The sequence below is a fragment of the Cygnus atratus genome, chromosome 2, assembly GCF_013377495.2.
Source record: "Cygnus atratus isolate AKBS03 ecotype Queensland, Australia chromosome 2, CAtr_DNAZoo_HiC_assembly, whole genome shotgun sequence".
Lineage (NCBI taxonomy): Eukaryota > Metazoa > Chordata > Aves > Anseriformes > Anatidae > Cygnus > Cygnus atratus.
This window is the reverse complement of record NC_066363.1, coordinates 105,920,614-105,948,020: the sequence shown is the minus strand read 5'-3', so window position 1 is coordinate 105,948,020 and position 27,407 is coordinate 105,920,614. Positions and strand designations below refer to the sequence as shown.

The 27,407-nt window shown below is 38.4% G+C and overlaps 1 protein-coding gene across 1 annotated transcript in view; it reads right to left on the bottom strand.

Annotated features, from left to right (window-relative positions):
- The window catches only part of PIEZO2 (piezo type mechanosensitive ion channel component 2), a 334,423-nt gene that overhangs the window by 49,045 nt on the left and 257,971 nt on the right, over nt 1-27,407 (bottom strand). The window contains exons 19-30 of the mRNA XM_050708773.1: nt 25,319-25,351; nt 24,745-24,977; nt 21,725-21,885; nt 20,614-20,790; nt 20,311-20,436; nt 18,214-18,414; nt 16,150-16,354; nt 15,895-15,996; nt 15,262-15,427; nt 5,735-5,978; nt 4,448-4,544; nt 2,439-2,598 (exon numbers count right to left, since the gene is read on the bottom strand). Coding sequence (XP_050564730.1) covers nt 2,439-2,598; nt 4,448-4,544; nt 5,735-5,978; nt 15,262-15,427; nt 15,895-15,996; nt 16,150-16,354; nt 18,214-18,414; nt 20,311-20,436; nt 20,614-20,790; nt 21,725-21,885; nt 24,745-24,977; nt 25,319-25,351 — 1,905 coding nt within the window. The remainder of the gene's footprint in view (nt 1-2,438; nt 2,599-4,447; nt 4,545-5,734; nt 5,979-15,261; nt 15,428-15,894; nt 15,997-16,149; nt 16,355-18,213; nt 18,415-20,310; nt 20,437-20,613; nt 20,791-21,724; nt 21,886-24,744; nt 24,978-25,318; nt 25,352-27,407) is intronic.

Below are 27,407 nucleotides of genomic sequence, written 5' to 3'. Positions count from 1 at the left end.
CAGAGAACTGTGTTCCCTCTGTATAGTATTTAGTCAAACAAAGTCAATCCAAGGCTGGGAAGAAATAATCAATGAATACAGAATACTGATGTGCTTAGAGTTAATTATTTCAAGAGCTGGGTCAAACACTGTGATCCCTACTCAGCGTAAAAGTTCCTCTAGCCACTGATGGGAGATTTGAGTTTCCAGTTCTGAAGAGTATAGAACATGGATGGATTCAAGACTGAGTTAGAACTTCTTGCACAATTCCAGGATTTGGTCTTTATACTTATTTCAGCATTGTAATCATCTTGCCCCTTTGCTTCAGTCCCCAGGAAGCTGTGAGCAAACGCCACCTCAGGACTTTTGCCTTTATCCAGGACCACTTCAACTTCACTTTCATCCTCTGAACATTACCTTGCTTTCAATCTGATGGCACAAATCCTTCAGCAGGTTTCTGGTGTGCCAAAAGAATGACTTATAACTCCATTTCATTAGAAATGTGCAGTTGACTCAATAATTTGGATATACAGACTGTGTGTCTAAGCCATTCTTCACTATTCACTCAGGAGCTCTCGAAGTCTCAAAGACTCTCTCAGAGAAGTAGAATAGATTCAAATACTTTTTTTTTTTCGTTGGAAATTCAGTAAGATCATCAGAAGTCTACTCCTAAATAATTTTTCACCACCTTTTCTGTGAGATTTTTGGTCCTTCCATGTAATATGCAAGATAACCACAGTAACTTTTTTTTTTTTCTTTTTTCTCCAAAGGAATACAATCAAGACTGGCAATCATTTTTGTCCGAAAGTATGATAAAGTACCACAAGGGATGACATGTTCTCCTTAGCAGCTCGATCACCCCTGAATTCTTATAGACTGTTTAAAACTGAAACCAGAGCCTCGTCACTATTGTTTGAATCACAATTTAATCTTATTAGGGTAAGGACTTTGTATTTCCAACATTAACTTCAACTGAAAGACAGGCTCAGACTATACTGTCTGAATCCAAATATGACCTTCTCCGTAGTCCAAATAAATTCAAAGCTTGGATTTTAGCAAGGCATGCAGCCAGCTAAAAAAATTAATAACATCTCTGTGTTTATATGACCCTCCTTCCTGTAATGTCTCAGTACTTCCTGGTCATTAATACATTTATCTTTACAAAGTTTCTGACATAGGCCAGTATGTCTCCACTTTTGCTGCTGGAGAACTGAAAGCTGGGTAGGTTCAGTGTGACACCAAAAGACACAAAGTTGGAAGCAGAAACCAAACACGTTTCTTTCAACCCAGCCCACTGTCATTTAAATTAGTCTGCTCTTTCCTTTTGGATGAAACTTTCCAATTTAGGAGGCATTTTGACACTCATGACTTCACTTTGTGTTATATTCACTGAGAACATAAAATCATAGAATCATAGAACATCCGAGTTGGAAGGGACCCACAAGGATCATTGAGTCCAACTCGACAACACACACAACACACACACAAAAAGCTACAAAATGGCAGTATCCCACAGTCTTTGGCATTAGCACTGCAATTAATCCCAAAGCAAAAATCTGAGAGAGGCAATATAGGACTGAGGCACAGATCTTTAGGTAGCTCTGTTCACAGCAATGAATTTTGGTCAGTATGGGTATCTCAACATGTCTCCTTTTTAAATAAATCCCTGGAGAGGGAATAAGAGAAAGATAAAAAAGACTGCTTTTAAGGACATGCAAGTCAAATTTGCCCTCAAACATGGATGGAAATTGATGTGCATATGTTTTGTGTTTTTTTTTTTGGGGGGGGGGGGTAAAAATCGCCATAATACTTTTAATCCAATTGTAAACAAAGTAATTCCTTAGAAGTCTTACTGAAATCAGTAATAATTTCATTCCTGATCTGCCTTTTATTAAACAAACAAAGAATGGTTGTGCTAGTGATAGCTGTGAGTGGATGCTTGTGGAAATGTCTAACAGGCTCAGAGTAACAATTCTTGCTACACCAGGTTGGAGTTCAGTGATTGACTCTTGGGGTCTTCATGAACCAGATGTCATAACTTTTCTGTATTTTTCCTGATGTGACATTTTTTGGAGATGCAATTCTTAAAGCCCATTGTGTCAGACTCTGATCTCAAAGTATTCTTTTTTCCAAGGCTTAGAAACTCTGGCATTTGCTCTCATACATACTGATGCTGAGAGACTGCTGCAACACACATCAACTTTCCCAGCTTTTAATTAAGGCTATGAGAGCAGCAGATGGTGTTTGGTAGGTTTAATTTCTATCAGATTCTCAATTAATTCGTTTTCTTGTGTGTGCTGTGTCAGAGTTGGATTTGCAATTATTATTTTAGCATGGATTGTTTAAATCAATGTTAACCAACAGGACTCCATTGGTAATACGTATCATAAACAAACAAGTACAGTAGTAACAGGAGTAGTAATAATCTGTTTAATTTATTTTTTTAAACTTTATGTTACCTTGATGCTAGGATCTGAGAAGCTTTTATATCTGCAACCACGTGAAGGAAGTAGTAACTCATGAAGACTCTTCTTTGCAGCAGCAGGAAAGCAAAACATATACTGTCCCAGATGATTCCTGCTTCTCCACTAGGCAGTTTACAATCTACATTGCTGGTTGCTGGAAAAAGAAACCAACAGCAGAAGAACTGTTGAAATAAGTATCTTTTACAATGCTTAATCGTTTAAATAATGCCTTTAAAATGACTTTAAATAAAGCCTTTAAATTGACTTGAATTAAGGAACTTTAATATCATTTTTCTTGAGAAAACTGACATGCACTTCCAACTGAAGTATATTTTCTTATACAGCTAATTGGAAAGCTTCCAACAATGTGATATCCCATGAAAACTGAGAATTCATCAGAAGTGAAGAATTTTCAAGCAAATTCACCTGTTCTAATAAGCATTTTTGGGGAAAAAAAAAGTTTGGGAAGGAAGTATTTTTGGTTAACTTGAAATATTTGATTTCAGCACATTTTAGAATAAAATTTCTTTTTTTTTTCATTTCAAAATGACTGTTTGTCTCTGTTTTCTATTAAGAACAATATCAACATGAAAAGGAAGTGTGTTATTTTTGTCAAAATAATTTTTTAATTGACTACTACCCCCTAATATTTTTCTTTTCCGTCTCCACATCTCAGTTCACAGGAATCCTCGATGTTTCTTTCCATTGCAGAAGAGAAAAAAATACTTGAAACCACAAAACTGCTTCCTTTGGGACAGGAGGAGAAAGACAGAGAGGAAATCCCATTCCTCCTGCCTCTAAATTTTGGCGTTGGCTATTTCTTCCTTTCCTTCTTTCTTTATTCTCTAAAGACAGTTCTCTTGGGAATACTCAAAAATTAAAACTGGGTTTTGTGGAGCTAGACCATAAACTAAATGGCCTATACTGCCCTACAGAATGGAGAGGACTCAAGGGAGAGACTCTGACTCAAAGCTGGCTTTACAATCAAGCAAGCCATCCTACCAGACCTGGAAGTTTGAGCTCCAACTGTTTCTAAGCGTGCTATGCCCATCCCCTGGGGAGTCAGAAAGCCATGTCTAAGTTTCTGATTCTGCTCCAAAAGTTTTGGATAATACAAGAACCACTGGGCACCATTTAACTTGTGAATTTGATTCTTGGTATTTCCTTTACCTCTATTGCCCACTTATCTATTAGGATCAGACGCGAGGATTTTTGAAACAGGAAGTCAGAACTCTGCTGCAGCTTCACTGAAATGAAACAGTAGTTCTGTTTTAAATTCCACCAAAAAAAAAAAAAAGTATTTTAAAATTGTCAGCACAGGGTGCCAGGACAAAGTGGAGCCAAATGTATAGCTCACTGAGAGGTGAAGGGTCTTGCTCCCAATACTTCCTTCCTCCCTCCCTTCTATTGCCTCCATCCACTCATGCTACCACTCCCACACTGTTATCACTACCAACTTGAGAATAATCATAAAAAATTGCCTGCAAAAAAAAATATAACTTTTATGCTGGCTTAGCCTCTTGCAATTTCAGTGAGTTGAAGTGGTTCTGAGGAGCTGAACACAAGACCTGCTGCACAACAAGGAGTGGGAGTTTACAACTAAGAAAAGGTGCCCTCTCTGTGCAGTGGTGGTGAGCTAGTAACTGACCTCACTTTGTATGGCAAAACCATAAACCCAATTATCACATGAACTTCAGTTACCAAGAAACTGTGTTAAACTCCCATATGGCCAAATTGTACATTTACAGCAAACACAGTTTGTGTGTATGTGAGTGGGGGTGTTAATAGTTCTCTGTGTACCTCCCTTGTTTCTACGAAATATTTTCAATACCTTGTCTTGCTAGTCCATATATGACTAAGCTCTATTAACTGAACTCATGTAAGCCATTTCCACAAAGTATTATGTATTATGTCAAGAGAGGGCACATTTTAAATATGGTACGAGATTTTGAAGGTGATCCTTAATTTTTAGGAAATTACAAAGAAAAACAAGCTATACTTACGGATACGGTAGCCTTTAACTGTACAAGCCAGGCTAAATGCCTGAATCAACCAGCAACTATTCTTAACTAATGACTCAATGTAGCCACATGCTCCTATCTGGAAAGTAAAAGAACAGTTTCATATAACAAGACGTAGCAGAAATAAAGATAAGAAAAGTATTGCATCTCCTTACATTACTTGAGAATATTGTTACTGCCATTGGCTGAATTACATCTCATTAGTAAAACAGATTAGATGTAAGAGTGTCTTTAGCAGTAACACACATCACATAGCAAGAATTAGTTCTTTTGATTATCCATGAGATAGCAGGTATATAGGTTTTGCTTGTGTTTTTGGAGAGAAAGTGATATGTCTGGCATATGATGCAGTGTGACGGCTAAGCAACTTTTATAAATCACTGAGTTAAACACTTGCAAACATACACGGACAAGCTTAACTTAACACACACATGGCCCCACTGAATTCCCAAGCATAAAATGAAGCACATATGTGAGCATTTAGAACGTTTGCAAATTCAAACCACTCATAAATCAATTTTATTTCAGTACAGTGACTTGTATAAATGTAAAAAGAAAAATGTCTGCTCTTTTCAGTCCAGCACTTAAATATTCAAAGCTAAAAGGCAATTGCCAGGAATAAATCTAAATTTATCTTTCATAAAATTTTAACTACTGCCTTGTCTCAATCACCTATTAGTGCCACTGCAAGAATCTGTCCTAAACAGTTAATTAATGTAAGAAAACCTTTAATACTTTGCAGAAGTGTTTAACATTCTATTATAAAATGTCTGTTTTCCCCTGAAGCTCACAATAGTTCTAAAGGAAAACAGAACGCAGCTTGTAATTTTGTAGTCATACAGCAACTCCATCTAGTACTAGGCTTGAAAATTCTAGTTTAAAATAAAAGGTTTAGTTGAATGTGCACTATTTATCGATGGTGTAACTGATCTTACACTTCTAACTCATTTCTCACCCCACTGAAATTTTCACAAGACTTCTAAGGAACAACTTAACAAGGCAAAGTAATCAGAATCTGATCCTTTGAAAATTGCTTGTGAGCTTTCTCAGAGCCAGACTGAAACGAGTATTCACATTTTCCTATAATGTATATGCATTAGCATTCTCTGGATATGCACTTGCAGTTTCTGCTTTAAAATGGAGCCTGCTTTGCACTAGCAAAAGGCTGTGGTCCTGAAAAGGACTTCTAATGACCATTCAGTGCACTGTGCACACTTCCAATGAAGCCACAAAAGTGCTCAGGGCAGCAGAAATGCAGCAGCTACTTACTGAGAGAATGTTCTTCATGGTGATCACAAAAACATTGTACGCAATCAGCCAGTCCCAGTAACGCAGAATACTCCTGATGGGTTTCAGCAGCAGATCTCCACCAAAGAGAAGGAAATAAAAGCAGGCTACCAAGTAGCCCATACAGAATATGCTGATCCTTGTGGTTCCCGTTATGAAGATTATAGTAAGCACAAACCAGAAGAGGTAACTAAATATTATCACCTTATACATGTCTAAGTAGGACCTGGAAGTAAAAGAAGGAGAAAAAATTACCATTTTCTGAGGACAATGATAGATTTCCTCTATTTGTGCTACTGGTCGCTAATTGTGGCTACAGACCGACAGCAGAGCATTCACGTCCCATGTCAGCATTTGGGCATCTGCATAGGATTAATGCCAGTCAAGGTCAGTGGATCTGGCTGGCTCATATACTCAATTCTAGCTCATTCATGTGCGTAAGCACCTTGCTGCACCCAGTCAGGGCACCTTGCATCACACAGGATAAAGCCTTGTATCATAAAAGGGGGAAAAAATTATTCTCACCAAACTTCATGATAGAGTGATATTACCTGTCAATGCCACGTATGCAATTTAAAAGCTATCTAAAATAATCTTTTAAGAAGTGTGGGTAATACTAAAGCAAATCTATCTTCAAAAGCCAGCTACAGTACTGCACTGCAAACAGTTCTGTATTTATAGATAAATTCTAGGGAATTCGGCTTGGTTAAAAGCCTAGCTTTCAAAGACAGCTGCTAAAAATACCTTCCTCCAGTGGAGATCAGCTAAAAGTTTTGAGGAGTAAAAAAGCTCTTACAGAATATAAATGCACTAGAATTTACTGAAAAGTTTGCTAGGAAGCTGCAAGACAGAGCTATCTGAAATCAGCCTGGCCCAAAATGGGAAAGAGTGAGAAACAATTTGGTATTTTTTTAGATTCATCAAAATCTTGACTTAATATTGACTCAGTGAGCTTTCAAATAAGAATATCTGCCAAAGGTAACACCAAATACTACACATAGCTAAACACTGCAAAACCAACATATTCTTGTTTTCTCCCCATTTAGTGTTTTGATTCCAGATGTGCTATGTTTTCAGGGTCTGTTCACCCAGGCTGTGAAACTGGATTTGTCAGGAAACCAGGCAGGGAGACAGCATGATGGGAGTACACATATACCTAAGCCAAACCATGTAAGGAGTAAATGAACTAAATACAGTGGATGAAGCCACATAAAAAGGCCCATGCTGCTTGATGTTCTCAGGCTCAGAATTTTCTATAAGTGTGTATTTATAGTCCTACATTTATATGTATGTACTATACATTTAGCTTGCTGAAGCTAACCAGAGAGGCATTTAATGAAAGGTAATGAGAGAGCTCCTCCGTGTTTATTTCCCACAAATGTTAAAGAAATGTATGGACTAATGCCTGCGAAGTCTAAAAAATTCATGGTTTTAGAAATGCTGCTGGGTTTGGGGTGATACAACATTATCAAATAATCTATACACACTAGGAAAATAAAGATGCAGAAGATAACAGTTGAACAGATCTTCACTAACGCAAAATTCACTCAAAATGGTGCTCTCACTGTTTTTCTATAGCAAAAAAAAAACCAACGAAAAAAATCTTAGTATTTGGTGTTTTGTTAATAAAAATTACTTATGTGATGGACGGCTAGGAAGAAATAACCTTCCTGAACCCATTCTAACAATTGCAGTATTTCAGAAATCTGGTCCTTTGCTACCAAGGAAGTACATCAACGTCTGTTGAAAAATGTCCCAGACAAAACTGAATTGATCAAATATGCAAGAATATTTTAATGCTCTTCAATAAATATGAATTCCGATTCTGAAAAGACAACTGGAGTTGTCTGGATCCAAATATTCGAACATTCACACGGCATTTGGTTGAGTCACAGTGCAACAGTGAATACCACTCTCAGATTAAAACCTACGGAAATTAGAGAGAATATGAAAAGGAATACAATAATTTAGCTCTTCTTTTTCTTCACTATAACGTTAATAGTCTGTTACATTCTTAGCAGTCATCTAAAATACCAAATACAACTGCTCTTCTCATTTTCAAAATACACATTAAATGTAGTAGCATTAGACATCAATACACCAAAATAAAATGGGATGAAAAGAAAAGCTTCTCACAAGGCAGGAAACAATACAACTATATGATATACTTCTTTGAGATGTAAATCTTTCTAGTTTTAAGAAATACGCAATTACAAGCAAGACCAACCATATGAAAGATTCCACATCCAAGTTGTCTTCTTACAAAATGGTGTTTGAAAAAGTCATTCAGGGTACACCTAAACTATGAACATCACTGACCATCTCAGATACATCTGTGCTTGTCCAAGAACAATGCCACCCAATGCCGCACAGAGCACAGTGGGCAGAACCTCAAATACCTGAACTCATGTACCTGAATAGTCTCAGGTACATGAAAATATTCCCCACACCATACTTCTTTCTATTGTTATACCCCCAGGCACCTGTATTTTTCTGTTATAGTGTGGAGTCATTTTACAAGCATCCCTTTAATTTTCCTTAAATATTTACAATAACATAGGTAAGTGCTTTAAGAGAAGGAATAAAGGTATGTTTTGGGGATGGGGGGCAGTTCTCAGCATATTGCCTCTCAAGCTGTATGATGCATTCTTGGATGCAAATTTTCCAAAATCAGTAAGTTAGGAAGTGAAGAGTTTCAGATCCTTGCTCTGGAGATTATAATGCAACAGTGAGAGACTGAAGTATAAGATTACTCCAACAGCTAAGAAGACCCTGCACAAACAGAGTCAGTCAGGAGCCTTAACTTCTTTTTTGAAAACTTCTTCACAGCAGAAAATTTTTAATCTTGGATAGCGTATACCATAATTTTATGCTTTCACTGCAGACCACAAAGATCATTATTTTAATGCTGCGTAAATCTTCCAAACCTCATTTTCTAAGTGGTCTTTAAATCCACATCCAGTCTCAGAGAGGAGAGGCTACCCTCAGGATATGGCACTTGACAATACACCTAGAAAATCTGAGAGACAGTTGAATCCTAAGGGGACAGTCCCACTCCCCTTCATCCCCTCAGCTGTGTACTCCTGCCCTGTCTTTGGCTCTAGCTCTTTAAATTGGTTTAAAGAAGCAAATGTATTTAAACTTACTTTGTGGGAGACAGAAGGAAGGGCTAATTATATGACCATTCAGCCTATGAAGCAACTCACTGCTGGTGTGATGAACTCAAGGGTGAAACAACAGTAAGGGTAGGAGGAGTGTGCAGCTGGAGGCCAGGAATACAGTTACACTTCAGAGGAAGATTAGCCACTACACCAGAGTACCAAGAACATCAGAGCACAGTAACTTCTGAATTAGAAAATATGCAGAAGAACCTTGAAAGACAAACAAAATATAAGAAATGCTAACTGGCCAACAGTGTCATTAGCAGATTTCACTGATACTCTAGATGACTCTGTCACTCTAATGACTGCATCAGTTGACAAAGGAAGACCAACCGATGTCATCTACCTGGACTTCTGTAAGGCCTTTGGCATCGTCCCACATGACATCCTGGTCTCCAAATTGGAGAGATATGGATTTGATGGGTGGACCATTCAGAGGATATGAAGGTCACACCCAGAGAGCGGTGATCAATGACTCTATGTCCAAGTGGAGGCTGGTGACGAGTGGTGTCCCTCAGGAGTCTGTCCTGGGACCAGTGCTGTTTAATATCTTTATCAATGACACTGACAGTGGGATAAAGTGCACCCTCAGCACATTTGTAGATGACACCAAGCTGAGTGGTGCAGTTGATACAACAGAAGGAATGGATGCCATCCAAAGGGACCTGGACAGGCTTGAGAAGGGGGCCCACATGAACCTAATGAGGTTCAACAAGTCAAAGTGCCAGGTGCTGCACCTGGGTCAGGGCAATCCCAGACATGAGCACAGACTGGGAGAAGAACTCACTGAGACCAGCCTTGCAGAGAAGGACTTGGGGGTTCTGGTGGATGAAAAGCTCGACATAAGCCAGCGGTGTGTGCTTGCAGCCCAGAAGGCCAACTGCATCCTGGGCTGCATCAACAGAGGAGTGGCCAACAGGGCAAGGGACGTGATTGTCCCCCTGACCTCGTGAGCCCTCACCTGGAGTCCTGTGTCCAGATCTGGGGCCCCCAGCACAAGAAGGATGTGGGGCTGTTAGAGCGGGTCCAGAGGAGGGCCACGAAGATGATCAAGGGGCTGGAGCACCTCTCCTATGAAGAAAGGCTGAGACAGCTGGGTCTGTTCAGCCTGAAGAAGAGAAGGCTCTGGGGTGACCTCGTTGCAGCTTTTCAGTACTTTAAGTGGACTTATAAAAAAGATGGAGAATGACCCTTTGCTCAATCAGATAACAATAGGACAAAGGGGAATGGTTTTAAACTAATAGAGGGGAGATTTAGATTAGAGATTAGGAGGAAATTTATTCAGAGAGTGGTGAGGCACTGGAACAGGTTGCCCAGAGAGGTTGTGGATGCCCCATCACTGGAGGTGTTCAAGACCAGGTTAGATGAGGCCCTGGGCAACCTGATCTAGTGGGAGGTATCCCCACTCATGGCAGGGGGGTTGGAACTAGGTGATCTTCAAGGTCGCTTCCACACCGAGGCATTCTATGATTCTATGACCTCGCTCAAAAACAAGGAAGAGAAAATCTGAAGTTCATTCCATCCATCCATCAAAACTATTTTAACCTCAGATGGCTGTCTGTACCAAATTATCTGCTTTTATTTACTAAAGCTTTATTAGTCTTACCATGATCACTTCAGTATTTTATTTCCACATGAATTACTTGTTAACTGTAATGCAATCCAGCCTCTTGCAAAAAGATTGCTCTAGATGTAGTTGTGTTCCCAGCAGGCTCAATAATGTGTTTGGCTGTGGCCACTCCAGTGTCCAGACCTCTGCCTGCAGGCCCCCCAAGGCACTGATGCTGCAGCTGATAATCATAGAATCACAGAATTGTACAATCACAGAATCATAGAATGGCCTGGGTTGGAAGGGACCTCAAAGATCATCTAGTTCCAACCCCTCTGCCACAGGCAGTGATGCCACCCACTAGATCAGGTTGCCCTCAAGTCAGCACTTTGAAGTTTAGGGAAAGAACACACTTTTCTGTTTACACACTGATGAGACAATATTGTCCTGTCACATTGACATAGCTCAATCTTTCTTCATCCTGGAGGAGCTCTTGTTAGGTCACTTCATTGTGGTCCCTTAACAGCCACCTGTTTTGCTTTGAGTGTGGATCACCACCTCTATATAATCCCAGGGCTCTTCCCACAGCCCCCTTCTGATGACTAGCCTCTCCCTCTCCTTCAGGCATGTTATTCCTATATATTTACATAGTTAGCTGTCTCTTTACCTCTGTTCTTCCAATTTCTTCTCTCTCTCCCCTCTTCCCTGTCTCCTATTCCTTACATTTTTTGCACCTGGATCCTACACCACAGTGCTTCCCCTTCTGATCTCAACACTGCTAATTTATCACCAAGCAAGCATCCCCAAAGCCTTTTTCTGTAGCTCCATTTCAATCTCCAGAAGTCAGGTTCACTGATTTTCCCTTTGCCCATAGCTACATCAAAACTTCTGAAAATCAGCTCCATTATTTTAATGGACTTCTTTGAATTTAGTGTTGTGGATAGATCGTGTAAGACTTAGGACTGATATTCTCTTATTCTCTTACCAACGAAGTCCTTCCTTCATGATTATATTTTCTTTAAAAATCCACAAATCCAAAGCTGTGTTATTTAAGGCCATTTTATTAGCAACAAAATGTTTATTTGCTTTATACAAATATGATGGGAAGCCTAAAATGATGTTTTGCAGATCCTCTTTCACTAACCCGGGTTAGAACTGTAGTTCCAAGAAAGGCATTACAGCTGCCTTTGAGAGAATTCCTCTGACTCACCTGATGATGGTTCCCAGGAGGGACTGTTAATATTCTTTCTGCTCTCAGGAGGCAAAAAGTAGACTGCAATCCCAAATCATTTCCCTGTCAATGTCTAGGAGAACATCAGAAAACTGCTTGAGAACTGAAATGAGGATTTTCTGGCATTAGAGACTGTGGGAAAGGATTATCCTCAATGAAGTCACTTTAAATTCTGTTTCATTTTAAAAGCTCCTACTTCTATTCTTCATTTTTATTTCTGTTTCAAAGCCCTTCAGTTTTGCTCTCCCTTGGGGTTAAGCACATATCCCCTGAGAAATCTGGGGGTGGGAAAACAAGAAAATTTCAGGAAATTTCTTCCTTAGACTGTATTTGTCATTGTTGAGCTCAAGTATTTCTCCAGAAAGAAGAAAACTAAGCATTTGGAAACATGTTATTTTTTCTGCCACTGTTTATATTGCAGTTAAAAGCTTTTTAGCCATGTCTATTAGAACAAACTGGCACCTTCTCAAGGAATCAGACACATCAGAAGGGTTCTTCAGTCTTCAAGTGCCACTTCTTTTCCTTAGCAGTAAATACACGTTGGGCTTCTCAGAAAACACATGAATACTAAGCACTATTTTTCTGATGCTCTGTGATTTATTCAGAACCAGGTTGCCTTCACTTATCTGTCTGGATCTTTCTGACTGGCTTTTGGATAAATGCCATTTTTCATTTAACTTGCTTGGATAAGCTTTGAATCAGGTTGTTGTCCCTGATAAAAAAATATTTAGACCATTCTGAAATTTCTCCAGCACAGTAAAAGAAACATTTTTAGATAAAGCCCTTTAAGCTCCAAATTGTCTTGAACAGAGGCCAGATACATACATCTTCTGAGGTATATCTTCAGTCTGTTCTCCAGAGCTTGAGAGTCCTTCTCTTCAAAGATTTATAATCTCTAATAAAAGATTCAAAGTCACTTTAAGAGACTGTCCAGCCATTCTCTGTCACTTCTTTGAGGCAAATTAGGCATCTAAGATTGCATATGGACAGTGCGATCACTCAAAAATAACACCATTTAAAGCCTGGGAAAAATCTGCATTGTAATGAAGGCATTGAATGGGACACTAAAGGAAAGATCCCATCAGGCAGAGAAGATCTATTATGCAGATCATACTAAAGGAAGGTCTGTTTATACCTGTCTACACATTCTACAAGTATGTTCTCATTCCAGTTTCAGGAAGCTTACACTTCAAATTCGGAAGAAAAAAATTTATAGCTTACCTACCCCAGCACCTACAAGAAGGATATCATAAACAGGAATTTCCTCTGTTCCTGAAATTAACGTGTTCTCTATTCATTTGATGGAATTTTCAACAAAAATGTCCCTGTTCAGTTTCTTTCCCCACCTTGTTCTTTTCATTCTATTCACACAACATAAAACTATCACAGGAAACAGTCACACAGACTTCTGTATTTATCTGAAACAAGCATAAAGTGATCACGGGTTATTTGTACAGCTCACCACTATGAATATAATTCTGTTGGCTTTTTTGTTGTCATTGATTTGTTTATTTTCCACCAACAATATTACTTACTCCTAGACACAAGTTGCAAATTCCCAATTAAATGGCTGCATAGTACACATGTATATCATGTACACACAGGTCTATTTTCTCAACACATGCCAAGTAGTGTGTTTCAATGCATATGAAGCCACCAATGGCTTCAAGCTAAGGCATGCCATGCAAATGAATCAAAAGACAGAACTTAACCCAAAGGATTGTGGAGAGGCAGCAGGCCAGTTCAGCTTGGACTTTGCCTTCCATTATAAATCTGATTCCCATCCAAAATCTTCAAAGAACATCCTTTGTGCTTCAAACTTTTCATGCTTGGCCATTTGGGAATATCTTCTACAGATAACTAGAAATACCTATCAGATGCCAGGGAACTTTGAAAAGATGCCAAACTACACTGTTTAAAAAGCACTGATTTTCTTGCCCCCCCTTTCCCTTCTGAAGATAGCCTCCAAATACAGTGTCATTGATAATGATTTTTTTTTTTCACAACATTATTTTTTTTCTAGATTAAGGTGGGAAAAAAAGATCTATCTCTTCTTTCTGCCAGAAATCACATCACCAGCAATGGTCTTTGCCAGTGACCAAGGAGACCAAGCATATCAGAGTGCTCGATGCAACTGCTGAAATAGCTTTTGTTAGTGTGGACACCACCACAGTGGCAATAAGAATAACTCAGCTGATCCCCCTACTCGTTCCTCTTGAGCAAACCCTACTTGGCAGATGTCTCTTGGAAAGCATCCCATCTTGATGGAGTATGTTGAAGAGATGTTATGACCAAGCCCTATTTGGCAGATGTCTCTTGGAAAACATCCCCACTTGATGGCGTATTTTGAAAAGAGGTTATGACTTCTCTCGCTCCGTTTATGTTAGTGGGTCTAGAGCATGGGGTCCACTGTGAAGGCTGGAAATACTCAAGAGGGAGAACTTTTTACCCTACACCCAGAAGTGACTATAAATCTCTGGACAAGTTGAGTCAACTGAAAGTATTTCCATCGTCTGCTCTTTAAAGTTATTTCAAAACACATTTGGCCATCATTTCTAAGAGAAACAGCAGTATCATCTTAAAGATATTGAGAAGGGATTTTGGTGACAGCACTTTTCTGGTAACAAAAATACAAATTTATCAGCGAAAGGGAGACTTCACTAGACATTATTTCAAATTTTGTTATTGCTTTCACACTCACACATCTGTTGTTAACATACATTTCAAAACAAACACCTAGCCTGAACAAAGCAGTAGCTAACAAATCTTATTCTTCCCATTTATTCCTGTAACATTGCATCAACCTGTAGAGAGACCTTCAATTAATATTATGCCCGGCACAACTCAGAAAGGCTGAGCTAATCTCCGTTTGCTGAAGTGATCATATAGGAACACCTCCATTGTTTGAAGACCAGGAGGAACAGACTGTCTCAGGCTCTTCCCCTCCTTCATATTATTCACCTTCTTAAATAATCTTACATGCAATGTTGAGGCACAGAAAGACAAGCCACTTACCCTTTCAAGACACTTTTAAGTTTCTTACAACCTAGATGAAATAGCACAAAGGACATTCTCCTATTTTAGTGTATCATTTTGATTGCTCTCAGACAACATCTCCGCAAGACATGAGCGATGACTTAGTGGAATTAAGCACTTACATGGGCAAGTTCAGACAACAATTGGTTCTTGCTAACATGTATGTGTTTTGGGGGAAGCCACAGGAGTGCTGAAGTCGACCACAAACACTGTCTCACAGGGCATTCATGGAGAGAATATGTGCTTTCAGGCAAATTTATCACTGAACATCCCTATGGGGAGCACTTAGAACAATCAGCAGTGTTAGGAAGACTCTTGAGACTGTTTCCACTTGCCTTTTTCTAAAGCAGAAGTTGATTACCCAGAAGCTGTCTTACGTCTCATAAAGCAGTAAAAGGCATGTTATGAGATGGGAACACATATGTGTATAAATTTCAAGTAAAATTGGTAGCTGTGAGAGTTACTTTCACACTAGAGAACTTCACAAAAATGAAGCACTCTATTTTTCAAGTGTTTAAGATTCAGTTTTTACCGGCAGTAAATGAAGTCAGGAACAGGATTATGCTGGCTGAAAGATGCTGCCTCAAGATTCATACAAATTTCCACATTGTCTCCAGCCATGATTCGTACAGCAGCTTTATTTTCATCCTCAAACGTTTGCCTTTGTAAAGATGCACACAGCAGCAACATGAAATCATCTAGGAGAAAACAGTGGTTGCAAGGAAAAATTCAGTCATTAACTGAGGTGTAGGGAGTGGTGGTGATATGCTATAATATAGTTACCATGCTATAATATAGTTTTCCCATGCTTTGATTATCCAAGACTGTTATTTTCAATGCATTTAACTCTGATTTGACATTTATTAATGTATTTTACTTGTCATCTTCTATGATTTTTACTGAAAAATAAATTAGAAAAGGGAGAATGATTCATACTTTTTGACACTTCTCTGTTAAAAATGGGATATTGAAAAACAGATGCAGAAATAACTGATTTGTTGAATTTTTCTGCTACACACAAAGCCACACTTTGTATTCAACTTCCCACAGAATATGTCAGCTTGCTGCTGGAGAGTAAATAAAAGCCTGGCTTCAAATTACACTGTGCAGATGTTTTAAGCAAAAGACAAGTAAACACTTCTCAACTATGTGCTAAAATACTTACAGACAAGGAAGACAGGGTTTGGTCTCACAATGAAGTCTGGAAAGTATAACCACTTTATGATGTTTGAGTTGAAGTTGGCATTACCACTTCTCCATGGATAGTCTATATGACAGAAGCACGTAGAAATGCAATCAGTACTTTACAACAATTACTTCATCCTTTCCTTCTGAATACTTGTGAATACTTATCAATTTTCCAGCACTTTTCTGTAAAAGCACGCGGCGGTAATTGTCCATAAAAGGTAAGTGTACTTACCTTTACAAGGAGCAGGTGGAATGCCAATACAAAGGAAGTACTGGAATGTAATGATGCATGCCAGAAAACAGCAATATTTTGGCCAGATCTCTGCAATGGCTTTTCTTCTACGTCGATACAATACAGCAATCAACCAGAAGGCATGAATCATCGCATAAAAATCCATTCGTTGACCAATTACATTAACTGATAGAAGAAAACAGGTCTAGAAAGGAAGAAAAGAAAAATAAGGAACATTTGCAACCTGATGGCTAATCAATTTAGCAATTCAATTTAGGAGATAAACTATCCTGGGGATTTTGACAGAATGCTTGGATACATGCTGGGGCTGACTGCAGGTATCCTTTGCCAACCAACATGCTAAAACAGTTTGTATCTGTCCACCAACAACCTATCCCACCACACCCCAACTGCCCAGATTTTCAATACTCTTCTATGAGTATCACCTACAAGAATACAGCACTAAAGCAGGTTTCCATTGTGTGATATCTAAAGATATGAAATAGAAAGAGCATTCTCACAGTAGCCTATAAGTGAAATGTTTAATTGTTGCCAAGCAAAGCACATATTACACAGCCATATATTTTGATAGCACTTACAGATGTGAGAAAGAAAAGGAACCATTAAGAATAACAACAACTAAAGCGTATCCTCATGTGGGAACCAGACGAAAAGAAAAGGGATTTAGACAATATAACTTCTGTTGGCTATAGACAAATCCAGTCAATTGCTGTAAGGCAACTTTAGTTCTCCATTCCTTTTAAGGCTCTTTATCCCAGACCATTTCTGTTCTCTGGCTCCACTTAAAGTACATCCTTCACTCAGTGCCATGAAGCATGTTTTCAGACGTGGTGAATAATTCATATTGAATCACTTATCCAATGTACTTCACTATTTTGATCTCCTCTCTCCTCAGATTAGGATGAGGTTAAATTTATTTCCTGAAGGAAACAACTTGCTGATTAATTTTAACTTTCTTTCATTCCTAACTCTCAGGCTGGCCATAAGCAGTTTATTCTGTTTATCAAGAGCAAGAGGCAGTAGTCTTTAATGCATAGGTCAAGAACATCATTCTGACTAGATTTGGGGTGCATTAGCCTAGCAGTTGTTTTTTGCAGATAGCCATTAAACATTTTGAAACAAAACAAAACAAGCAACAACAACAACAAACCAACATTTTGTTTGTTCTATAAACAATTTTGATAGTGCATTTTGTGTGTCTGTAAACAAGCAGAGGAGCTGGGGAAACAGAAATGGAGCAATTTTATTCTTTCTTTTTTTTTTTTTTTTAAGGTGCATGTTTAACACAGTTTGCCTTCAAGGTAGTTTCAGTTCTGTGATTTTTGTGCCAGATATAAGGAACACATTAGTTGAGCTTAAGCCCCATCTGGGCCATTGCTGCTGGCAAAGCAGACAAGCAGATCTTCTACAAAATAAGACATCAACCAGATATTTAGGATTTGTCATGGATCTTCAGAAAAAATCACTTCACTAAATTTGTACCTGCCTCTCCTAATGTTTTGTGTGTTTCTTGTCTACTGTAAAGATCTTTGGAGAAAGAACTTTGTCTTAAACATGTTGCACAAAATAGCAATAACCTTTGCTGGAGCTCTTGCTCCTGTAGATTTTTAGTAGTTATAGCAACAAGCATAAAAAAGAAGGAGGTGTTTGTGCAGCCAGAGGCAAAAGAAGTCCAGAAATGGAGACAATGGCCTGCCAGCTCCTTCTTCCTTCTGTTCCTGAAGTTCCTGGTTCCCTGTGTGTTTGTTCATATGAGGGTATTCCTCATTTCTGTCCCTTGCCCCACCTGTCATACCTTTTGCTGAGTTAAGAAATGGCAGGCTAGGTCAATGAAAAACAAGTAGAAAGAGAAAACAAATAAGACATAAAAATAAAACCAAACTGAAAACCGCTACTAGCAGAGAGAGAGCAACTGTTGATCTGACATAAGTTATTACTAAGAAGCATTCTACTGTCAAACAAAATTCAAGCTAGTATCCAAAAATAACACAACCAAAACGTTTGGAATAATAGTCTAAAGAAAATTAATATATTACAATTTACCTCCAAACCAAACTTGTAGAAGAAATAGTTTATGAAATACTTGACACAGTTTACCAGTCCATCATCCAGATGTGCTCTTGTAATATCATGGAAAATGGTTTTAGTCACAGGTACAGTAAGGTTATTTCGACATCTGTAGTACTCTTGATGACGGTAAATCGTAACTTCAAAAGCCAGAATAGCCAGCATCAGTAAGTTATTCTACAGGAGATACAATCAGAAGAATACTAAATAAAAATCAAAACCACAGGAAGCTATAAAACTTCCTGATAAACACAGACCAATGAATGCTAAAATGGATATTAACTTTGAGAGCTCCCACACTCCAGGTTGTAGTGGAACTTATTCTCAGCCACTAACATTGAAACAAAGTCAGGTTCCTACCACTTGCTGGACTTTGTACTGAAATTTGGAAGATAAGACATTCCTTAAAGAATACTGTAATGAACAATAGTTGTAGAAAGGAATTGAAAATGCATTTATCCATCTATTTTCCCTCTCATGTTTCATGGCTTCTCTTAAGATATCATGCTTGCTTTGGAGGAGACAGAGGACACAAGCATCTACAAAGTCAGCTGCAGGGGTTCAGCTGGCAAGTACTAACTTTCTAAAACCACAAAGACCCTCAGTACAGCAAATATACCCTGGATACTCTTTCAAATGACCAATGATTAGTCTAGCTGTCAGTCTTCATTCAGGCAAGGCTCCTTCTGTCCCAGTGCCAGACTGACTGAAATAAAGTCTTTAGCTGCTCTGAGGTGAGTTTTCTCTCTCAGGAGGGAGATGTGCTTTCAGCTCAATGAAAGAGAAATATTAACCAACTCCAAAAGTTGGTTAAAACATGAAGAAAGTCCCTCAGGGAAACCACAAATGAAGCTGAAGAGGCAATCTCTGAATCTCTATTCACAAGAAATATTTGGGACACTAATGTTTTTAATTAATTTATTTATTTTTACAATAAGTTATTTCTGTTTGTCGTCCCTGCTGCTCACTGCTGTTGGGAGAGTTTTACACAATCCATGATAGATAGGTTCCTCACTGACTGTCTATTATTAAGGGGCATAAGGGAAACCCATTGAGACTTGAAGATGGGTCTTCAGGTCTAGCCCTGGACTGGATTTCTCTGTATAAAGGATACATTTTCTTTGCTAACTCAATTAAAACCTTTCTAGAATAGTGTCTAATCACCAAGTACTATCTATTTATAGATGTAAAGTTCCTAGCATTGAGCCACTTGGCAACTTCACCCTACATGGAGAACTCTTGTGTCAGCCATTGCACTTCCCCACATATATTCTTAACTGCTGGAGATGCATGTCTAAGGGACTGAGAGGCAGTGGCACATCTGGTGAGGGCAGAGGCACCTAATGTATTGACTGCACAAACAAAGTACACAGAGGCAAACTCTCAGGGAAAAAATGAGGAATAAATCAGCTGTTAGATCAAAGCCTGCTACTAATTAGTTAACAGATTTCTGACTGCTTTAAATTGTGTATACAAAATTTTGGAGACTCCTTAAATTACATAGAGGTGTGCAAGGTTTTCCCTGGGAGTTGATACATTTTTATTGTAAGTAGGGTTTTTTAATCAAGATAGGAATAGTACAATATTGGTCACAGGCATCAACCGAAAACAAGATGAAAAACAAAAGATATCATTTTACTAGTATCTGAATGAATTAGCTTATTTCATTTTCTAAACTGTGGCTAAGGAATAAGCACTTTAAAAAATTAACTGCTTATAGCATATACTGTCATGCAAGGCAATTACTCCAATTAGACCCATCAGTCCTGTGATACCTGAAAGCCATGTACCTTTTCATTACCTAGAGCTCTTAAATACCACATTTCTTAGAGTGCTTTTAACAGACTGTAGAGTCTGAAAGCAATAGTTCTGCATGCAGGTTATCTTAATTGGTACTGAACGCTATCTAGAAATGACCTATGTAATAGATATGTCTTTCTGCTGTTTCTTTCCCTCTGTACTTCCCAATTTTCAATAGCTTCCATTAATTTGTGTGTGCAATATATTTCAAAGACATTACTGAATTCATCACAAATAAGAAAATATTTCAATACAGATAGTTAAAGAAGTTACCCTTAAATACACAAGCAGGGGATAAGACTTCCTCAATCCAACCCACTCTGCAGGATCAACTGGACCACTGTAGAGGATTGAGGTTTTGAGTTCTTCTATATCAACCTTAGTTTCGTTCTCTCCAGGCTAAAAAGAAAATGCAACGATTTATAAAAAAAATCTATTTAAGGCTGCTTGGGGTTGGAATAATAATCAACAATAATACATCAGGTGAATTGTAATTTTCAATACTTGATACGCTTCCTTTTGCTCTTCATTTAAGAAAGCAGCAGTCAAACCCTTTTAATATACATCTATACTCACCAATGTACAGTTACTGGAAAAAGTGCTGGGATCAATAGATGTGAGCTGGTACAACATTTTGCAGACAATAATCACACATGTCCAAACAGTGCAGATACTTGATGCCAGTGGGCGAAACTGAGCATATGGCAAAGCAAGAGCCCAGGCAATTAAAAACACAAAGTTAAACAGAGACACCTGAAAACACAAAAACAGGATGGAGAGAAATTACATGAAGTAACAAGAGAACTGAGAAAGTTTGACCTGTTCCATAGTAATTAAAAAATAAAAATTACTCAAAACAAAGGGACACAGAAAAACAGAAAAATACTTAAAAAAATACATTTACAACAATATTCACAATAACACACACAAAGTGGTAAGTGAGGAACAGAAAACTTAATATTTTAGCAAGAATGTTATCTCCTACATAGTATGAATAGTCTTAGACCCACAACACTGCATATCCACCATAGAAACAACAGATGCCAAATACAAGCAGTCAAATGCTGATTCTGCTGCTTTAGTACACATGAAACAAAGAAACGATGATACAGAGTCATGTGTATGTGGAACTTGCTTTCATCTTCTTGAGCTCTTTTTTTTGCCAAAAGATGTGAGAAAAGGGATTTTTATTTTGCTATTTAAGGACTCTGGTCCTACAACCCTGTTCAAGGAATGGCTATGTCAGGTGGAGAACTCACACTGCCCACACCAAGGGCACAGCTAACGGTGGTCCTCACTTTTTCTTAAAATGCAGTTCCATGTTCCTGTTTCTTCAGGTCCAGTTTAAGTAATTTTCCTATCTGTTTCTTCCTAGTCCTCTTCTACACCCTCCATCCTTACACTACGTGTGTAGGGAAGGAGATGTTTCTCATGAGTCCAGATTACTAGACTAACTAAACCTTAATATCTAGAAAAAAGGGGGAGGTATGAGAATATCTGAGCAGGAAGAATATCACTGTGAGAGACAATGTCAAGGCAGGTCCCCAGCAGCTGACAAGCCCAGCTGGATGCCACAGCTTCAGTGAGGTCTGACATGAGGAAGGTCTCTCCCTACACCCAGGTCTACCACCGTGCAGCTCCCAAGCCTCCACCATGGGTAAGATTTTGACAGCAGGCGTTTACTTGCCTCTTTCACTGTGACCCAGATGATGTAAGAGGAGACAATTTTGATGATGTGCAACTCCAAAAGCCACCACACACAGACTTGCATCTTATGAAAATACTCCAGGAATTTCAAAAACAGCACTGTAAGGCGATCAATCACCAGATGCCACTTGTTCCTTAGGTCTGCAGAGATGTCCAAGCAGAACCATTGGGAGGAGAAAAACAAAAGGTCTTTGTGAAAAGGAATGCTTCATCAGGGAACAACGAGCTTTCTACTTCTGCTCTTCTAGGCCTTAGAGTAAGACATGAAGGAGGTAAAAGGTATGGTTCATTCGTTAACTAAGATAAAACACAGTTGAGATCCACTCAGCTATGGTGTCCTCCCTTCTAACTCACATTCACTGAAAGGCTTCCCCACTTCTAAGTGCTGGTGGTGGCTTCCCTTGCCAATTCTGTTTTTATTTCTCTCTAGCAAAGCCCTGCTTGGGCCCCATTTTCTGCCAGTGTCTTTGGACATAAGCTTAGGGATTACCACAAAGTGACTAGCTCTGGGACTCTCCAGACCTGGCCCTTATCCAGCTCAGAAAAAATAGGATTTTATCTGATGTTTGAAAGATACAGATGCAGCCTGTTTCCAGAAAGCACAGAATATTATTCAGAAAGCTTTTCAGCCAGCCTGGGAGAAATTCACACACACTATGGCAAGTGTTCTTGTCACGTGGCTTTAGACAGCTATATTATAGCTGTTGTATGTCAGAGTCATCTAAACTGCCTTGAGAACAGCACACCCTCCCATTGTGTGATTTGTGCCATCCCAAGACAGACATCTAAAACAGGTAAGATATACTACAGTCTAGTTGAATATTTCTCTCAGTTGAAATGGGAGCTCTAGCAAGTTGAGATGCTGAAACTGGGTGAATGTCTCCCTTCACAGACAATGTTTTGCTACAAAAGCCATCCTCCCAAATAATACCCCAATAACCAAACCTGTGGAAACAAGAAATGTCTATTACATATGAATATGTAGTAATACATATACTGAACAGTGTTCTCTAAGTGCCATCTTTGCTTATGGGCTGGCTAGAAAACTGTCCCATCAGTCTCCTACATATTAGCATAAAGACTTCACACTGTACTAGAGGTTTCAGAAGCATTTTGGAGATTAGGAAGGATTTTGCATACTGTGAGAACACTTTTACAGCTAATAACAAAGATGGAAACATTTCAAAATGGGACCAAAACATGTCACTGTCTAATCTGGTAAAAACACTGAAGAGTTACCAGCTTGTGTATGCAATTATTTCAAGTCATCCGATCATTTTGCCTATAAAGCAAACCAAGATGGTTACTCTGCACATATTTGTGTGAGAAAATACATCCACACTTGTGAAAAAAAAAGCTGATTTTAAAAATACCTGACATGCAAATTCCAAATTATACTTTTTTCTTCTGTCCTTTTCCCCAAGCACAACTTAGGAAATCCTAATAAAAACAGTGATGTACATGCATGATTATGTAATTAAACTTGACAAATTAAGCTAGCAAGAGAACTCTAATCCTACATGTGTGATTTTATGAGCACAATGAGTGTATTTAAGGAAAGTATCTAGAGAATTAGAATTATAGAATTATAGATGTCCTCTCTCATTCTTTCATCGCATTTATTTCAATTTGTAGCATTACCACCATGCAAGGTATATCCAGACTGTGCCAGTGAAGTGGAGCAGGGCAGAGGAGGTCTGTCAGTGAGCTCTGTCTAGCATGTCAAAACACCACATGCCCAGAGGATAAGATACAGTCCTGATTCCACTCATTGAAAAATTGTACATCACTGTACAACGAAGTCTGCACACATGAACATGTTAAAATAATGATAAAAATCAGACATATGGCCATGGTCATTTAACAGTGATGTAACTTTGGTAGAAATAAATGCATGTGCAGCTTAAGGATGGATCACACACTGGCAAGCAGCATCTCATGCTATTGCCAAGCCCCACTCACTGCAGTGCAGGGGGGGCCCTAGGGTTGCAGCCCCCCACTTCCCTGTTTGCATGTTTGCACAGGGTAACCTTCAACAGATGGCCTCCATCCTCAGCCCTTCTGGTATGTGGGGATGGCCAGCATGCAACAAACTCATCACTCCTCAGAGACCACATGAAAACTGGCCAAGAAAGGTTTCCATGTCCTATGAACATCTCTGTGAGGGAAGATGTCCCAGCCAGGAAAGAGAAATAGTTGCAGCTGAGCTCCCATGGGGCAGCTAAGCCAAACACACTGCCATTCTGCCTTGACAAAGACCCTGTCTCTATTTATGTGTCACAGTCCTATAAATATTGACACAAACGACCAAATCTGTGGTAAGGCTATTTCTGGACAGTAAAGCTTGGGTGTTTTAAATGCCTCTCCCTGGTTTTCACTCATGGCTCATATTCCTAACAGAGTTTTGGAAATAATTCAAGCTAGGAGTTCATACTAGCAATATCAAGAATGACAACATCAGCGCTACCCATGTCTGCCCTTAAGCATTTTCATGTTCATCTGGCATCAATTACACATTCCATATTCAGAAGTGAAAAATATGACACTAATGTGCACATGAATAATGAAGTAAAGCCATTTGGACCTTCTGAATTGAAATGCCTTGAAAGCATACAGTATCAGAGATTAAAAATGTATGTGTATTTTCTTTATCTTAAAGAGATTTCACTCTAAAGGTGTTTGTAAGGTTTGGGGTATTAACCCAACCCAGAATACCAAGAAGAATTCACTCTTTAAAAAAAGGTTTTTGTTGCTGTTTTTGTTTTCATTCTCTTGGCATCCTACAGAAATAGTATGATTTTTCCCTAGAAAAACCTGCAGCCTGTTGAATAATTGACAAGTAGCCATCTGCTCAGTTCAGGCTGCTTTGGCAAAGACCCTATGTAAAATTAGAAGGAAAATGTGATAATTGAAGTGAGTAGAGATGGCCAAGAATGAGCCATCTGCTACCACTGTTACCTAAGGCTGAGGAAGGCAAAATTCTTAATCTGCAGAGCTTACCTGTAGTTTCTTCTTCCTCTGACTCATTGTCTTCATCATCATCATCTTCCTTGTCGTCATCCTTCTCTTCTTCTTCTTTTCCTTTTTCTGCCCTCCCTTTCCCTCCCTCCCCATCTGGCTCTTCCATTCTTTTCTCACCAGCCCCTTTCAGCATTTTATTCTCTTCCTTTTCACTGCTGGCTATTAAATTCATCATAGTTATGTCAGGCAGGCTTCCATCTTGGTGCACCAGTCTGTTGGTAAATAGTAACATGTCAGCAAACTTAACAGTAATGACATTGCAATCTTTTTCAAGATGTATAACTAGAAAAAAAAATAATTTTTCATGGAAAATGCCTTAGAAGTGGAAAAGTTAATGATTCTGGTACTTTCTCCAAACACACACTGCAAATTGAGTTGGAATGTATTAGTAACTACTTCTCACTCAGATACTAATGGTTAGTTAGTAATGAGTGGTATTGACACTTAAACTTGACATTTTCCCCACTGGAGAAAATGGTCAGAGTTTAAGATGTAGAAGCATGAAATGACATTGTTTAAGAGCAAACATTTCATGACTTCACAGGGGACTTACTCATTTTGTTGGTTTGGTAAATTTTTCTTGAGGCTGCTCAAAGTAATTGGAACAGAAAGAAAAAGGGAGATGAGAACAGAGGGGTTACAGAAGAAGGTCATTGACGAATATGTCATGCTACATCACAAGCAATAAAGCATTCTCCTACTCCATCTGCAGAAGCTTTCTGATGCCAAAAGCATGCATCGTGACATTCACAGGGTGCTTCTATAAAGAAACAGGGAACTGTAGCACGGATAGAAAGGGGGCAACCTATTTACATGAGTGCTAAACATGATCAGTGCTGTCCCATGTCATCCGTAATGCAGCTGAATCATTACAAGTATCTGACTGATTACTGTAAAGGCATTTTCACCTTCTTCCTATTGAAAAATGGGAGAAGCCAAGCGAAGCCAAGGAATTTGCAAGTGTTCTTCCAGCTATAGGCTTATGAAAAAATGGAAGCAAAAAATTCCATGGTTGTGGCTTCAGTATTTTATCAGGTCTTTCTTTGCTAGGGACATTCATTCTCTCTCTGTTCTACATCTCACATAGAGTTTAATTTATAACTATCTCATACTTAGTCTCTTAGTAATTTTCAGACTACAAAAATGGGGATACAACTCATTTAACACAGAAATGATATTTCTGTATTGCCATGGTGCCAATTATTCTGAGGCTTATCCAGCATTTCTTTTGCCTTTTCAAATAAAATAGACATTATCTTATTATTTCAGATGAAAGTTTTCAATTTTCATTTTTTTCCCCCTCAGTTGAGGAGTTGAGCTGGGACTCAACTCCCATATTAGCATAAAACCCACCTTTAGAGTTTAGTGTCATAAATAGTCCCTCTGAATAGGACTTCTTGCAATAAAATCTCTTTGGCAAGTGCATATCTTTATGATCAGGTAACTTAATGTTACTTATGCTATTGAAATTACTATACTCAGTGTATTTTTAAACATCTGTTAGACTGTTCCTGAAGAACTACAAGTAAATTTAATATGCTATCCTACTATCTTGGGGCTTCATTTTTCATGACGTGAAAATCTGGCATATGACCATTTAGACAGTAAATTCTGCCAATTTTAACTAGGATTTTTATGGTTCCAGAAACTAAATCTAGATTTAAACACCTGATAAATAAAAAAAATAAGGGCATAGGCTAAGCAGTTAATGAGAAAGTCAAATAAGCAGAAGTACTTTTCTAATATTTGGTTTTCTTTATTTTGGAAATTTTGGTGGTTCAAATGAGGGAACAGCTACAGAAATTTGACTAAACACTGCTGAAAAAGTATCATCATAAAAATTGCCAAAAAATACAGAAAAGATAGCTGATAGATAGAAGCTTAACAAAACAGTCAAGGTCCCAAAATTCTCACTGAATAAATACATACATGAAAATGTTTACTAAAACCACTCATCATTAGGCTATGAACCTCAGAGTCCAATAATCTGAAAATCTCTTATTTTAAACAACATATTCAGTAGTTTCAGCTGCTGAAAATAAGGCCAATATATTTCATTTTCATAGATAACCTACTGTATATACCGAAAGGATATTCAAATCTCAATAAAATGACTAAAAATAATATTCCTTAACATGATATAATCTAACTTTGCATATTTATCTAAAACTCTAATAATGCACCAACAGGAGGGTAATATATAGAGAAGAGAGAATGAATTTTTGGTTTAGTTTGAATGTTCTGGAGATCCCCAACTAATATAAATCATCAAAGCCCATTTTAAGGGCAATGCCCAATGAAATGAAAGTATCTCTATAACTAGACAGGTTTTGCACAGGTGCAATTGCATTGATTTTAAAGAGATAATATTGCAACTGTCTTCTGTGATGAAAAAATATCTACATTCACACTGGTGTAAATTAAGAACTTACTGACTTACCTCAGTGTAAACTGGAAAGAAGAACAGGAATCCTATAGGATTCAGTATGGAAGGACTAATTTTCTCTTCGCCATATAACTCCCATTCATATCCAGGAGGTGATGGGGTTATACAGGAGGGTACATACAATAAAAAGCATGTACCTGATATAGCTTCAGTATGAGCTTAATTTCCAGTACGTCAGTATCTAGTCCCATTGACA